The 13,282-nt window shown below is 38.2% G+C and overlaps 2 protein-coding genes across 8 annotated transcripts in view; one reads left to right on the top strand and one right to left on the bottom strand.

Moving 5' to 3' along the window:
- Positions 1-10,942, top strand: part of WDR3 (WD repeat domain 3) — a 29,336-nt gene extending 18,394 nt beyond the window's left edge. For all 4 annotated transcript variants that reach the window (XM_008526623.2, XM_070607665.1, XM_008526624.2 and 1 more), the window contains 14 exons: positions 768-853; positions 1,029-1,164; positions 1,888-1,944; positions 2,950-3,050; positions 3,278-3,389; positions 3,535-3,669; positions 3,947-3,997; positions 4,542-4,607; positions 5,110-5,202; positions 5,674-5,721; positions 6,423-6,466; positions 8,127-8,255; positions 9,787-9,880; positions 10,175-10,942. In XM_008526623.2, coding sequence (XP_008524845.1) covers positions 768-853; positions 1,029-1,164; positions 1,888-1,944; positions 2,950-3,050; positions 3,278-3,389; positions 3,535-3,669; positions 3,947-3,997; positions 4,542-4,607; positions 5,110-5,202; positions 5,674-5,721; positions 6,423-6,466; positions 8,127-8,255; positions 9,787-9,880; positions 10,175-10,330 — 1,308 coding nt within the window. In that variant the 3' untranslated portion in view covers positions 10,331-10,942. The remainder of the gene's footprint in view (positions 1-767; positions 854-1,028; positions 1,165-1,887; positions 1,945-2,949; positions 3,051-3,277; positions 3,390-3,534; positions 3,670-3,946; positions 3,998-4,541; positions 4,608-5,109; positions 5,203-5,673; positions 5,722-6,422; positions 6,467-8,126; positions 8,256-9,786; positions 9,881-10,174) is intronic.
- SPAG17 (sperm associated antigen 17) overlaps positions 4,963-13,282 on the bottom strand; it is a 209,587-nt gene continuing 201,267 nt past the window's right edge. For all 4 annotated transcript variants that reach the window (XR_011536707.1, XM_008526615.2, XM_070607663.1 and 1 more), the window contains one exon: positions 4,963-5,152. The gene's annotated coding sequence lies outside the window, so the exon portion shown is untranslated. The remainder of the gene's footprint in view (positions 5,153-13,282) is intronic.

Raw genomic sequence — 13,282 nt, 5'->3', positions numbered from 1 at the left:
AATAGACACTTGAGATCTAGTTTTCTGACTTCATGTTCTATATACTTTGCACTAACACTACAGTGTGATGAGACTAATTTTCTTGATATTGCAAAACAGTTTTGAACATATTTTAAGCAAGGATGTTGCAGGAATAAATTTATGCCCTTCCAAGGTAAATACTTTGAACAAACTTATTTAGATTACCCAATCTATGTGTATTTCAGAGTATTTTCTTACTCAACAGCAAATTCTTTTGACTGTTGCCTTTTTAGGTGGAGCAAAAACCCCCACAGTGTTCATTGAGTCTTTCTTCAGAATGCTAAATGAAAGTATAACTAGAATTTGACACATGTTATCATCTGTCTGTATTAGTCTCTGCTAGGAATTCTCAAATAAGGTCTGTGGCAGCAGCCCCAAAAAAGCAATGAAAGGGGTTAAGGAGAAACCACATTTTCTTAATTCTTGTCCCATGCCATTAAGTAAAAATGGTCTTTTATACTATTTTCATGTGTCTTCTTATCAAAATTTCTGTACTAAAAGATTTTATTTTATTTTATTTCTTTGCTTGGGGAAGACTATCACTGAGCTAACATCCGTGCCAGTCTTCCTCTGGTTTGTATGTGGGACACCACCACAGCATAGCGTGATGAGCAGTGTATAGGACCACACCCGGGATCCAAACTCGTGAACCCTGGGCCACCAAAGTGGAATGCACGAACTTAACCACTACCCCACCAGGCCGGCCCCTAAAATATTTTTTAATTGAAATGTTATTTGATTTTTAGCGTGGCTTTGTGACAGGTGGTGCAGATAAATCTGTCAGGTTCTGGGATTTTGAGTTGGTGAAAGATGAAAACAGTACCCAGAAGAGGTGAGTAAATATTTTTTTTTAATTTATGTCCATGTTTTGGAGTGAAAATGAGAAACCACTGAATGGACTTTTGACATGTGTATTTCTGTTGCGCTCCAGAGTGTTTTTGGAATTTTTGTCTCCCTTGGTAGAGTACTCAGTATTTATTTTTTTCTTGATGCTTTTTGTCTGCCAGACTTTCTGTGAAGCAAACCCGAACCTTGCAACTAGATGAAGATGTTCTGTGTGTCAGTTACTCTCCCAATCAAAAGCTGTTGGCTGTGTCTCTGCTGGACTGCACCGTGAAAATTTTCTACGTGGACACTTTAAAGGTGCAGTGGTTAGGCCTGGGAATATTCTTTCTTTCTTTCTTTCTGACTGACCTTGAGCTGAGACTAAAAAGAAGTGGCCCAGCAGTACTATGTTTCTAAAAATTTGTGTGTGAATCAAAACATTGCAGGTGCACTAGGAAAGCTAGAGTTTTACAAGAATCCTTTGGTTCATAAATTTTTTAAAATTTTGTTTAAAGCAAGTTATATTTCATGCGTTCAGAAAATCTGTGGATAGAAAAATTTGTCGTAGCCAATAGTTCTAAGAGTATTGCTGGGTGTCCTGGGCAGTGATTCCACCCTTGGCTGTACATCAGGATCATTTGGGTTTCTTATAAAAATATAGATTACTGGGCCCTTTGCCCAGAGAGTCAGTAGGACTGGACTGGGCCTAGGAGTATTGTGAAACAAGTGCCCTAGAGTCCTTTCAGCTAAGAGATCCAGAGAACATCTCTGCCGTATTCTGATTGAGGCAGTAGGCTTCCAGGACATCGCTGGCTCCACTTCATTGTAGTGTTCTTGGCAAGTGCCTGCAGGGTCTGTGTGCTAGACATAGGTTCAAGCTGCCTTTGGCGGTTCAATTGTCTTCTTTGAAAATATAGACATAAAGCAATGCAGAACATTTTTTAGCATTGTATTTTAAAGTTATGTTTTAGATCCACATGTAATAAAGTATATTGTATAGACGGACGTGACTTATTTATATATGTATTTTTTAATGTTTAGTTTTTTCTGTCGCTGTATGGACACAAACTGCCTGTTATATGCATGGACATCTCTTATGTAAGTAAAAGTTAAATAGTGTCTCAGTGACAACTTGTCTTTTCTAAAGCGCTTCCCTAGTTCTTGGCTTGATATCTTCTTTTTAGAGTATTTATTTTTTCATTCTGTTGTATATCTTTCTCCAAAAAAAAGAAATCATAAAGTAATTGTAATAACCATAGCTTAAATATATGTACTTTAATGCTTTCAGAATATTTTGACAAATATCTGAATGCTTCCTCATAACTAACTCCCTGTTGTGGATTCCCAAATAGTATTTTGTTGTCTAAAATACTATAATTGGTAAAACACCCTAAAATGTGAAAGACTTTAAAAAAAAGCATCCCCTTTTGTTCTGAAGGATAATATTGGTGAGGTAGATATTTACAGTATTTTGCACTACGTATGCTTTTAGTCTTTTGACCAAAATCGTATTTTTGCAATGTCTAGTTATATATTTAGAAACAATGTGTAGTCCGGGTAAAAGGATTTGGCCCTGTGCTCTTGTTGTCATGATCAGTACATTCACAGAATAAGTTAGTGTTAGAAAATATTTCCAGTTTTCTTGTTCTGTGATAATCATTTGAACTGGGAATTGAAATAGGAAAGATAAGAGAAATAGTGATAGGGAACATGGGATAAAAAGCTAGGTCATAAACATTCTGGTAGCTTCTTTCCCAGCCTCATTTTTCTGTCTCTTTCCCTCTTCCTCTCTCCCCCCAAATCCTATGACAGAGATCAGAGATTCTTTTTCGTATCTATTTAACGAAGTAAACAGATAACCAACATCCAGGCACAACCAAAACATAAGCCACCAAATTCTTGCTTTCACTTAAGAAGCTTTTAAAGTAGATCTGTAGGTAAAAGCAAAGAAGTGGGTACTTTTGGTAGAGAGCTAAAATTCATTTTTTGGCGTTGATTTTAATGTTTTTGAAAGAAGTGGGTTAAATGTTCCGGTTAGCTTTTCTTTATCTAATTTACAGAGTTTCAGGTAATCAAATAATGTTTTACTTCTCTTCCTCATAGGATGGAGCACTAATAGCAACTGGCTCTGCTGACAGGAATGTGAAAATCTGGGGTTTGGACTTTGGGGACTGCCACAAATCTCTTTTTGCACATGATGACAGGTAGGTGCAGTCTTTTCTAAGACCTCCCTTTGAGTCACCTCTGAGTATCATTTGCCTTGAGCGTCAGTGTCTTTTATTTAGTGTTCTCAGACAGTCATAAATTGAAACTTCTAAATGTAAGTAATAAGACAGTCTAGAACTAGCCATCCAAAATCTATTTATGTGTGTAAGGCTCTTTCTAATAATGTGGAATTTGATAACATTTGAATACTTCTATCACTCTGTAGTGTGATGTACCTACAGTTTGTACCCAAGTCTCACCTCTTCTTCACTGCTGGGAAAGACCGCAAGATTAAGCAGTGGGATGCGGACAAATTTGAACACATACAGACTCTGGAGGTAACCTCTTGTCTGCTTTGCTTACTCAGTCCTTAAGAACTACTTTTGAGATTGAGTGTTGATCTCCCACTAATGTAAGCAGGTAGCTGTCTGTGAGTAAGGTAGCCTTATTCAGGGTTTTTGTTTCTGTTTTTTGTCTCTTCAGGGGCACCACCAGGAAATATGGTGCTTGGCTGTAAGCCCCAGTGGAGACTACGTTGTGTCGTCGTCCCATGACAAATCTCTGAGACTCTGGGAGAGAACACGGGAGCCTCTTATTCTTGAGGAAGAAAGGGAGATGGTGAGGACTTTAGGCTTGGTTACAGATATGCTGGTGGGTGTCTGACATGCTATCCCAGCTAAAGCCTGTCCAGTGCAGTCACAGCTCAGTCAGCACAGGTCCAAGAACCTCCAGGAGATGTTTCCAAGACTACTGTCACCATTTCTGCGGTCAGGCAGAGACAGGCATGCCATTAGGGGATAATGTTTTGAAAGAAGTAGTTTCTCACTGTCTCATTTCACTTCATGTGCAGCCCATGTTTTTCCTTTTAAATTAATTTATATCTATCTATTGGCAGCAAAGGGAAGCAGAATATGAGGAGAGTGTGGCCAAAGAAGACCAACCAGCAGTAAGTAAATCTTTTGGGACCCTGAGATGGTGCCCTATAATTATCTTATTGAGATTTATTCTAATTTCAAGAATTTCTGATGGAATCAGAATTAGGGCTACATACTGAAGTCATCACCAGCTGATATGGGAAGGAATCTGTGTAGTCCTTTTTAATGCAACTGTATCTCCTGATTTTATGGGACAAAAGATTGACCAAATTGGGTATTGAGTGATTGTCATTCTGGCTTTTTCTTTAAGGAGGTTTCAGGGAATTATTTTATTCCAAAATGAAATAATTTTCAAAAGTGAAAATCAGAAAATTTGAGAAATTAGGCATTCTCTTTAAACCTTTGTAGAGCAGGATATATTCTTATGATAATACATATAAAGCACTTAAGATGGTGTCTGGCACTTACTAAGTACTCAGTTAGTGGGAGCTGATAACACCGTGTTATCATCATCATTACACAGTAATGCCTGTTCTTTTATGGATATAAGATTAATTTATTGGCTCTTTAATGCCTGTCAGTGATATCGTTCAAAGATCTCTTTGTTTCTGGCAGGTTCCGGGAGAGACTCAAGGTGACAATTACTTTACTGGAAAGAAAACTATTGAAACGGTCAAAGCAGTAAGTTGATATAGAATATAGTATCTCATTTTTTCCTAGCATCTCAACTTTTTATTAAAAGCCTTTAGCAACCAAATAGCCCTTTTGTGTCAGAAAACTTAATGAACTTCATAGATGGAGATCATAACCTCTGTTTTCCTCCCTTGTAACCAAGGACAGGAGTAGTGCTGAATCTGTTTAATCAATGTGTGGTTTCTAGAAAGGAAAGCTTGATCTTCTGAAAATAGCACTTTCAGGTGTTCCTGGGAGCTGCCTGCCTCAAGGTGTCCACATACAGTCTCACCTGAATCCATGACTCATAGTTTCCTCCCCGTAAATTGAAAAAAAGAATAGAAAAACCAAAGACGTCTTTAGATGCTGTTGGCACTCTATTGGCACATCTTTATTAAACTGACTCAAGCTACTTTATCTGGTAAATTTCTAGTCAGGCCTTCCAGTTGCAGGGTTCTGAGATGATGGAGTGTGTTGTGATGATTTCTTTCCTTTGTCATCATCCATGTAGGCTGAGAGGATCATGGAGGCTGTTGAGCTATACCGAGAAGAAACTGCAAAAATGAAAGAACACAAAGCCATTTGTAAAGCTGCGGGGAAGGAGGTAAGATAGCCCATTAAGTTATGCTCTAGGAAACATGTGTAGATAGAGACAATTCCTGAGGAGAAAGTCATTGTTTCAGTATTTATTAACTCAGATCAGGAAATGAGATAAATGTGATAAAATTTTTTCTAATTCAGATATTAGAAGGAATTGAGGAATGGGGAGGAAGGAAGCTTGGTCTTAATAAAAAGAGGAGGGGAAATTGTAGATTGAGCTGATTCTGTTGACTAGAAACTTATGCTCCTGCTTTGCTTTGGGAGGCAGGGTGACTATTCTAGATGAAGTGTATTGCCCAAACTCATTCATAAGCACAATAGAAACTAAAAGGCCTGATAATTCTTTGACACCCTTTCAGTCTTTTGGGTCTCAGTTTTCTCTTTTCAAAATGTAAAATACTGTTATCACCCTACCTATGAAAAGCACTATCAAGGTCTTGTTTTCTAATGACTTGATTTAATAATTTCTTCATAGGTCCCTCTTCCCATCAACCCCATCTTGATGGCTTATGGCAGTATTTCTGTGAGTAGGATGTCTAACAGTTTCCCCTTGGTCATTCAAAGGTTACTTTCAAGGACAAGAGAGGAAGTGAAGAGGCATGATTTGAGAATGGATGTATTGGGAAATACTTCATCTTTAAAAATCTCTCTTGAATGGCAGAATCCTCTAGGATATTTTGTATTTCAAAAGGACCTTTTTAGTGTAACTTTCGATTCGGCCTTTTTGATTGGACTGAACTGGCATTCTTCTATTTTCTAGTGCTTATTTATGTTCAGTATCCAAAGCCCTCTGAAGATTCTGTTCATTTACATGAACTTTCAAATTGAAGCTTTTGGAGGAAAAGTTTAAATAAATAAGTCAAATAAAGGAGGAGAGAGAGGGAGAGTAGAGGGAGAACGTATGCTTATCCAGCAATCTCTAATTACTTAGTACTTTACTTGTATGTCTCATTCATCCCAATACTCTTGTGAGTCAGTGCATCTTCATTTTATAGATAGGAAACTGGCCTGACTTATCGACAGAAGGTAACATAGTTGCTAAGAGGCAGAACTGGATTATGAACCCAGATCTGACTAACTCTAAGCCCGTGCATGTCTTGCCATTTTAGAACACTGTTTCTCAAGTGAGAGGGAGCAGTCCCTGTCTTTGAGGAGGTTGAGACTAGAGAGCTTCAATAGAAACCAACCAAGAGTATCACTCATGCTCTTATGCTTCCTTTATAGCCTTCAGCTTATGTGTTGGAGATTTTCAAAGGAATCAAGTCAAGGTGAGTCCCAGTGCACAATGATTATAATTTGTCAGCTAACAACATTTATTAAATGCTTATTTCAACATGAGATAAGTAGAAATTATAATTGATGGTTATCCTCCTTATAGGTTTAACTATGGCAAAATTTTGATGGAAAATAATTTGTTAGAATCTTTTGAAGGCAGAACTAGGAAGCTGTTCCTAAAGTATGAAGGGAGATACTTTTAAGGGCAAATGCAGGGTGGTGCTACTTTACATTGTAGGTAATGAAATAATCTCTTACTTGGTTGGAAGTACCAACTGTTAACATTTTTTGTTGTATATTTCCTTTGGCTTATGTTCTGTGTACATACACAATTGGAATCATACTGTGTACACTTTTCTATCTTCTTTTTCACAGAATAGTTCTTGAGCATTTGCTCCTGTTATTAATATTCTTCAAAAACATATTATTGAATTCAAAATATTCCATTGTATGAATAATTACTATTGGATGTTGGTTTTGTTTTTTGCTATTATTAATACTGTGAACACCTTTATATATAAATCTTAGTCATTGTTACTATTTTTTTAAGAATCCTGGTAGTCTAATAACTGATCACTGGGCATGAGCTTTCTAAAGGCGTATGTTGCTGAATTACTTTTCAGAGTGCTTGTACTGATTTTTACCAGCCTTTTAAAAATTTTTTGCCAGTTTGAGAGGCAAAAGGTGATAGTGTATTATTTTCATTTCTTTTGATTATTAATGAAATTAAAATTTTATTTGTTGGCCATTTATATTTTTACCTGTGAATTTTTAGTTACTTTCCCTTTCTTGTGCTCTTTATACTGGTTTTTAAGAATTCTTTATATCTTTTGTCATATATTTTTGGAATAATGTTTCTTGTTTGTGATTTACCTTTGGATTTTATTTATGAGTTTGACCTGCTGAAAGTTATTATTTTTCATAAAAAATCTCAATATCTAAATATATCCCTTACAAGAAATAAACAGGACCTATCTGAGGATAATGATGAAACTTCACTGGAGAAATTTGGAGGAAAATTTAGATTAATTGCAGTACTTACATTCCTAGATGGGAAGATTCTGTATTTTGAAGATTTACTTTTTCTTAAACTAATTTATAGGTTTATGATCCCAGTTGAAATCCTCTTCAGATTTTTAATTAGAATTGCTGAAATGATACTCGAACTAGTTCAAGAAAAGTAAAACAAACCAAACCAGAATAACAAGAGCGAGCTATTCTCTTAGATTAAAAAGCTATAAAATTAGCAAAATTGAAATAGTACAGGATCGTTGTCAGAATCACTTGATCATCAAAACAGACTTGAAAGCCCTGAAACAGACTCTCATCTATAAGGACTCAGTGTGTGGTAAGAGAAATATCATATAAATATGGAATATTAAACAAAAGACTTTGGAGAAATTGGTTATCTGGAAGAAAAAGAAGTGAGATTCTCCTACCATGCCAGGGGCCAAAATACATCAAATAGATTAAAAGGTTAAATATGAAAAAACAGTGAAAAGAGAGAACCATGTAGAACATAGATGAATATTTAACTCTAAATGGATAATATCTGTTCAAGTAGAAGAGCAGTAAAAACAATAGAGGAAAAGATTTAAAACTTGATCACATTAAGAACTGTGGTGTTTTAATGTTTATTTCCTTCTTCCTCAGCGAGCTGGAAGAGTCCCTGCTTGTGCTGCCTTTCTCCTATGTCCCAGACCTCCTCACGCTCTTTAACGAACTCATCCAGCTGGGCTCCGATGTTGAACTTCTGTGTCGCTGCCTTTTCTTTCTCCTCAGGTGACGTCATTTTCCACAGAACCCCGGGCCTCCTCAGCGGAGCTGCTCTAGTCCTGCTTGAACTGAAGGTCTCAGTGCTTCGGGGTTAAGATGGCTGAGATTTCACACTCAGAGACTCACAGAATTTTAGTGCTGCCTGACATAAATTATTTCTTCTCCTTTGGAATCAGTCTTGCCCTTAGAACAAGGATGGTGACGGCCCGCCTCTTTAATATGAGGCGGCACGTTGCTCAGGAGTGCCGCGTCAGGCGCAGGTCTCCGGGCTGGCGTCTAACACAGTGGCTCTGGTTCCAGGCAGTTGACTAAGAGCCTGTTACTCAACGGCCAGTTTGCCTCATTTGTTGTTCCTTTTTAACTGTTTAAGCAAAATGGTTTTGTTCTGTCCTCATAACAGCATTTTAAGGAATAGTGGATTTATTTTCCTAGTCTCTATAGGTACAAATGGAAAAGTAGGGCCATATATAGAGGGAATGAAAAACATAAAATATGTTTGTTAGAGTACATTCTTAAGTATGAAAGATTCTTGTTATTATGTAATTAAGAAGAATGTATTTACAAAGGCTTAAGAATAGAATCTTCCTGTCTCCTGGTCTCTGCCCCTCAGTTTCAAGCTGTCGTAGCTGGGAACAGCAAGAGAGACCAACTGAACATTCCTTAAAATGCTGTTATGAAGACAAAATACAGACTGGTCAGCCAATACCAAATAGTTCAAAAAAACAGGTATATTTAGTGAACTGGTATTTGGTGAATTGGCCTGTTTTCATGATTCTCAACCCTCCATTCCTTTTATTTTATCAGTATAGTGGCAAAAGAAGAACAATGATATGTTAATATTACACTATGACCATATTGATACTTTTGAGCAAGTTGTGAGGACATAAATTCACCCTCAGCAATCTCACTAATAATTTCTTACTGCTGTGGCATATGTGCTGGTCAATCAGAGTTACTGATTCTAAGAGAAACACCGCGAATACGTCTAGCATATCAGAGGGTTGTAGACGGTTACTGCCTCACAGGTGGACATTGCAAGTCACAACTGGGGGTGAGGATGAGCGTGGAGATTAAAGGAGCGTGGATTCACCAAGGGCATCTTGGTCCTCCAGGTGGGAGTTTGACTCTCTGATCAGTGATTACCTCTTTTCCGCCATGGCTTCATTAGAAAGATTTGTTGAGTTAGCATTTCTTAGAAGGCTCATTTTCTCACTGAGCCTTCCATAAAATATGATTGCCAAAATCTATGGCCACCTGGTAGATTACTGGGAAAAAGAGTCAGCTTTGCAGATGAATTGAATGTGTCGTAAGGTTTAGGATAGTATTTTAAAAATTGTCATCAGATTGAACTGAATAGTAGGGAAGACGCTTCTTTAGTGTTGTTTTGCTAGAAGCATTTCTATACTCCCATATGGTAAAATGAATCTTTTTTTTCTTTTTTTGCTTTGATACTGTCTATTTGCTATTTCTAGAAGGGATAAGTAGAGCCAGAACCACTACTCCTCTTTGTAACATGACTCTTCTATTTTTCTATTAGGATTCACTTTGGGCAGATCACTAGCAACCAAATGCTTGTGCCAGTGATTGAAAAATTAAAGGAAACAACTATTTCAAAAGTCAGGCAAGTCCGGGTAAGTATCTTTGTAGAAATACAATCACGAGGGGCTAATCCTAGTGTGTATGTAACTTAAAAGTAGCGTAGTGCGCTGTGCTCATCTTTTGGCGAGACTGACCAGACATACCTCTGTATTTGAGATGAGCTTTTCCCTGGAGCTGGGAGGAATAGGAAAAAAACAACAGGCCCAGACCTTCCACAGGGAGGGATGGGTACCACTCCTGCAGCATGGTTCCCTGACTCACACAGGCTGCTCTGTTGAACTGAAGTGAGAGGAAGTTTGTTTAATCTTTCCCGTATTCCTCCCCAGGATGTTATCGGCTTCAACATGGCAGGTCTTGATTATCTCAAGAGGGAATGTGAGGCAAAAAGTGAAGTTATGTTTTTTGCTGATGCCACCAGCCACTTGGAAGAGAAGAAGAGGAAGAGGAAAAAGAGGGAGAAGCTGATTTTAACGTTGACTTAGAACAGAAATGTGGTGCCTTTTTTCTGCTTTTTCTTTAAAAGGACTTCCAAACTAACCAGCAGTAGTTGCTGTTAACTTAATATAACCAGGTGACAGAGTTGACTGTGTTGCAGAAGATCTCTGGATGTGGTTCCAGCTTGCCTGAGGGAATTCCACTTGAGGACTGTGGGCTCCATTTCTTGGACTGAATCCCAGGACTGGTTTAAAATCCTCTGTGCCCTCAAAGATTGAGCCCGGCAAGAGTTCTTCCCTTTCTATTCTGGGAGGGAGCAAAGAATTTTTTTTACGTAGGCATTTGTTTTACTGGAGTTGAAATTAACATTTCAAAAGTTTTTCTTGTATTTTTGTTTTTTAAGGCAGAATATTTGTTGGTTGATTTGTTCTTCTTTGTATTAGGTTTTACTTCCTGCTGAGACAATCAGGTGGACAGTTGATTACTTTCTGCCCATAAATGCAGAATCACTGACTTACAGAGCTGAAAAGGACCCTAAAAATTACCTAGAACGGCCTCCCGAAGCTTAAGCTCTTGCAAGTTGTTATATCTGTATATAAAGATATCCTAATTGCTAATTGTGTATACATCTCTAAATAAAATAGTTGTTTCTAATTAAAGCGTAGTCCAGCTGAGATGCCTTGCTGGGCTTCTGAGTGATTAATACACCGTGTGTGTGTGTACGTGATAGGGATTTGGGGAGGTGGGAGTGTTTTAGGAAAAGATATTGACACATACTTGTGGGCCTGGGCTTTTCTTTGTGGGAAATTTTTAAGTTACTAATTCACCTCCTTGTTAGAGTTCTATTCAGATTTTCTGCATCTTCTTGAGTCAGTTTCAGTAGCTTGTGTCTTTCTATGAATTTGTCCATTTTGTGTAGGTTGCTGTATTGTAGTGCTACCATTTTCTTGCCAGTCTCAGAGCGGCAGGTCTTGTGGCATGGCTGTCTGTCCCAGCCACAAGTCTGTGACTGTTCCCAAGCGTCACAGTCACTGAAGGAACAAAGGAATACAGTGGCGTTATTTGTTGGGCAGAATAAGAGTAAGAGAATTTTGGGATCAAGTTCCTGAGGCTTAACTAGGAAAAGGCAAGACAATAGATAGTGGATTCTGAGTGCTTTCCAGTTGGAAGAGTCAGTCTTGTCTTTAGGCAGCTGTTCTGCCCCCAGGGAGAGGAGTTAGTTACTTAATTCTTGAACGATAGCTTAACTCTTGAGTGAACAAAGGCTGTATCCATATCTTGTTTGTGCTTCTTGGAGTTGTTCATCAAGACATAAAGAAATGGCAGCATTTTCCACTAACACTTTTGGTGGTTTCCAAACCAAAACAAGTTCCAGGAGGGCATTCTACATGTATATATATGTTTTAAAAGTTCTGCTTTCCCATAGCTTTGCTATCATTTAAGATTAACAATACTAAAGGATTTACAGGTGCTTCTGTCTGATAAGTGTTACACTACTTAAAGAGGAGAACATGTGATAGATAAAGTGATGCGTACAATAAGTGACTGAGCTATAACTTTTGGGCAAAATACTGGAAACTCCTTAACCCTAAAGGTTAGAGGTTAATTGGTGAATTAAAAAGTAAGTTTTAAGCTAAGCAGATTTGTAATCAAGTCAGCATTTATTGGCTTAGTCAGCCGTTGGCTATATATAATGCTTAATACAGAAACCATTTAATGAATAATATCTCTTGCAAATGATGCAGTGTTACCTATAGAAGCCCGTAATGCCATAAAGAAAAGCCTCATGAATGGTTTATTAGGAGTATAACATCTCAGCTTACTTTATGTATATATAAAAAATATGTATAAATTATATGTATGTCCATTATATATATATTTTATATATGTCCATACACATTTATATATTATATATTTATATATAATCATAATATAAATAATGTAATATTTATAATATATATCATATATATTTATATATATAATTATATATATATATATCCATATGTCTATCTATGTAAGAGTAGCTTAACAATTTTGAGATTCCCTGGCTAGAAGTTAGCTTGGTATACTCAGTATTAAGTGTTTCTCAGTGGCAAGTGTCACAGGTCTAGCTCATCCCAAAGAAACCTAGTAAATCTAGCAGGGAATATAGGACAGTGACCATGGAGGTAGGAGTGTCTCACTGGGGCCAGGACTGTATCTGGGGGGGGTGGGGTTCCACTCACCCATCAGGTGTAATCGATGAGCCTGCTCGGCGCAGCCTTTCTAGGCCAGACCAGGCAGGAGCTTAGGAAGAAGCCACCTGGCCTACATACACTATCCACAATTCGCCCCCTTTCCTCACAATTGAAGATCCTGAGTTTGAGATGAGACTGATGTTCCTAAGGGTAACATCCCCTTATGTTCTAAGTGTTAATTTGTTTCTGAGATGTGGGATCCAAGCAGCTCTAACGTGTTGTTTGGATAGAGCCCACATGGTCCAGCAGTCAGGGGCCCGACCCTTGTGAGGGCCTAGTGCTAGCTGCCCTTGTGTAGTCCCTTCCTGCTGAGAGTGGGCTGGACCTAGTGACTGGCTTCTGAAGAACAAAGTAGAGCAAATGTAGTGGGAGGTCTCTTGTAAGATTAGGTTATGGGACCCCTGGCTTCTGCCTTGCTCACACTCTCTCAGGCTCTTCTTGTTTGCTCTGATCAACTGAGCTGCCCTGTAGTGAGCTCCCCTAAGGAGAGGCCCACGTGGTAAGGAACTGAGAGCCATCTCCAGACAACAGCCAGTGAGGGACTGAGGTCCTCAGTTTAACAGCCTGCAAGTGTCACCGTAGAAAAAAGCAACTGCAAAAGAAAAGGAGAATTTCTTTCGGGGGTCTCAGAATTGCAATTCAGGGAGCATAGGTTCCGGCAGTAGCCAGAAAAGTGTCCCTCTGAGGAGTGAAACTCAGGAGTTTTTATGAGCGACAAGGTGAGCCCAGAACAGTCACCTCGGTGGTTTTCAGGGAGGGTAA

The sequence above is a fragment of the Equus przewalskii genome, unplaced genomic scaffold (genome assembly GCF_037783145.1).
Source record: "Equus przewalskii isolate Varuska unplaced genomic scaffold, EquPr2 ChrUn-13, whole genome shotgun sequence".
Classification (NCBI taxonomy): Eukaryota; Metazoa; Chordata; class Mammalia; order Perissodactyla; family Equidae; genus Equus; species Equus przewalskii.
This window is presented reverse-complemented; position numbering and strand designations above follow the sequence as displayed.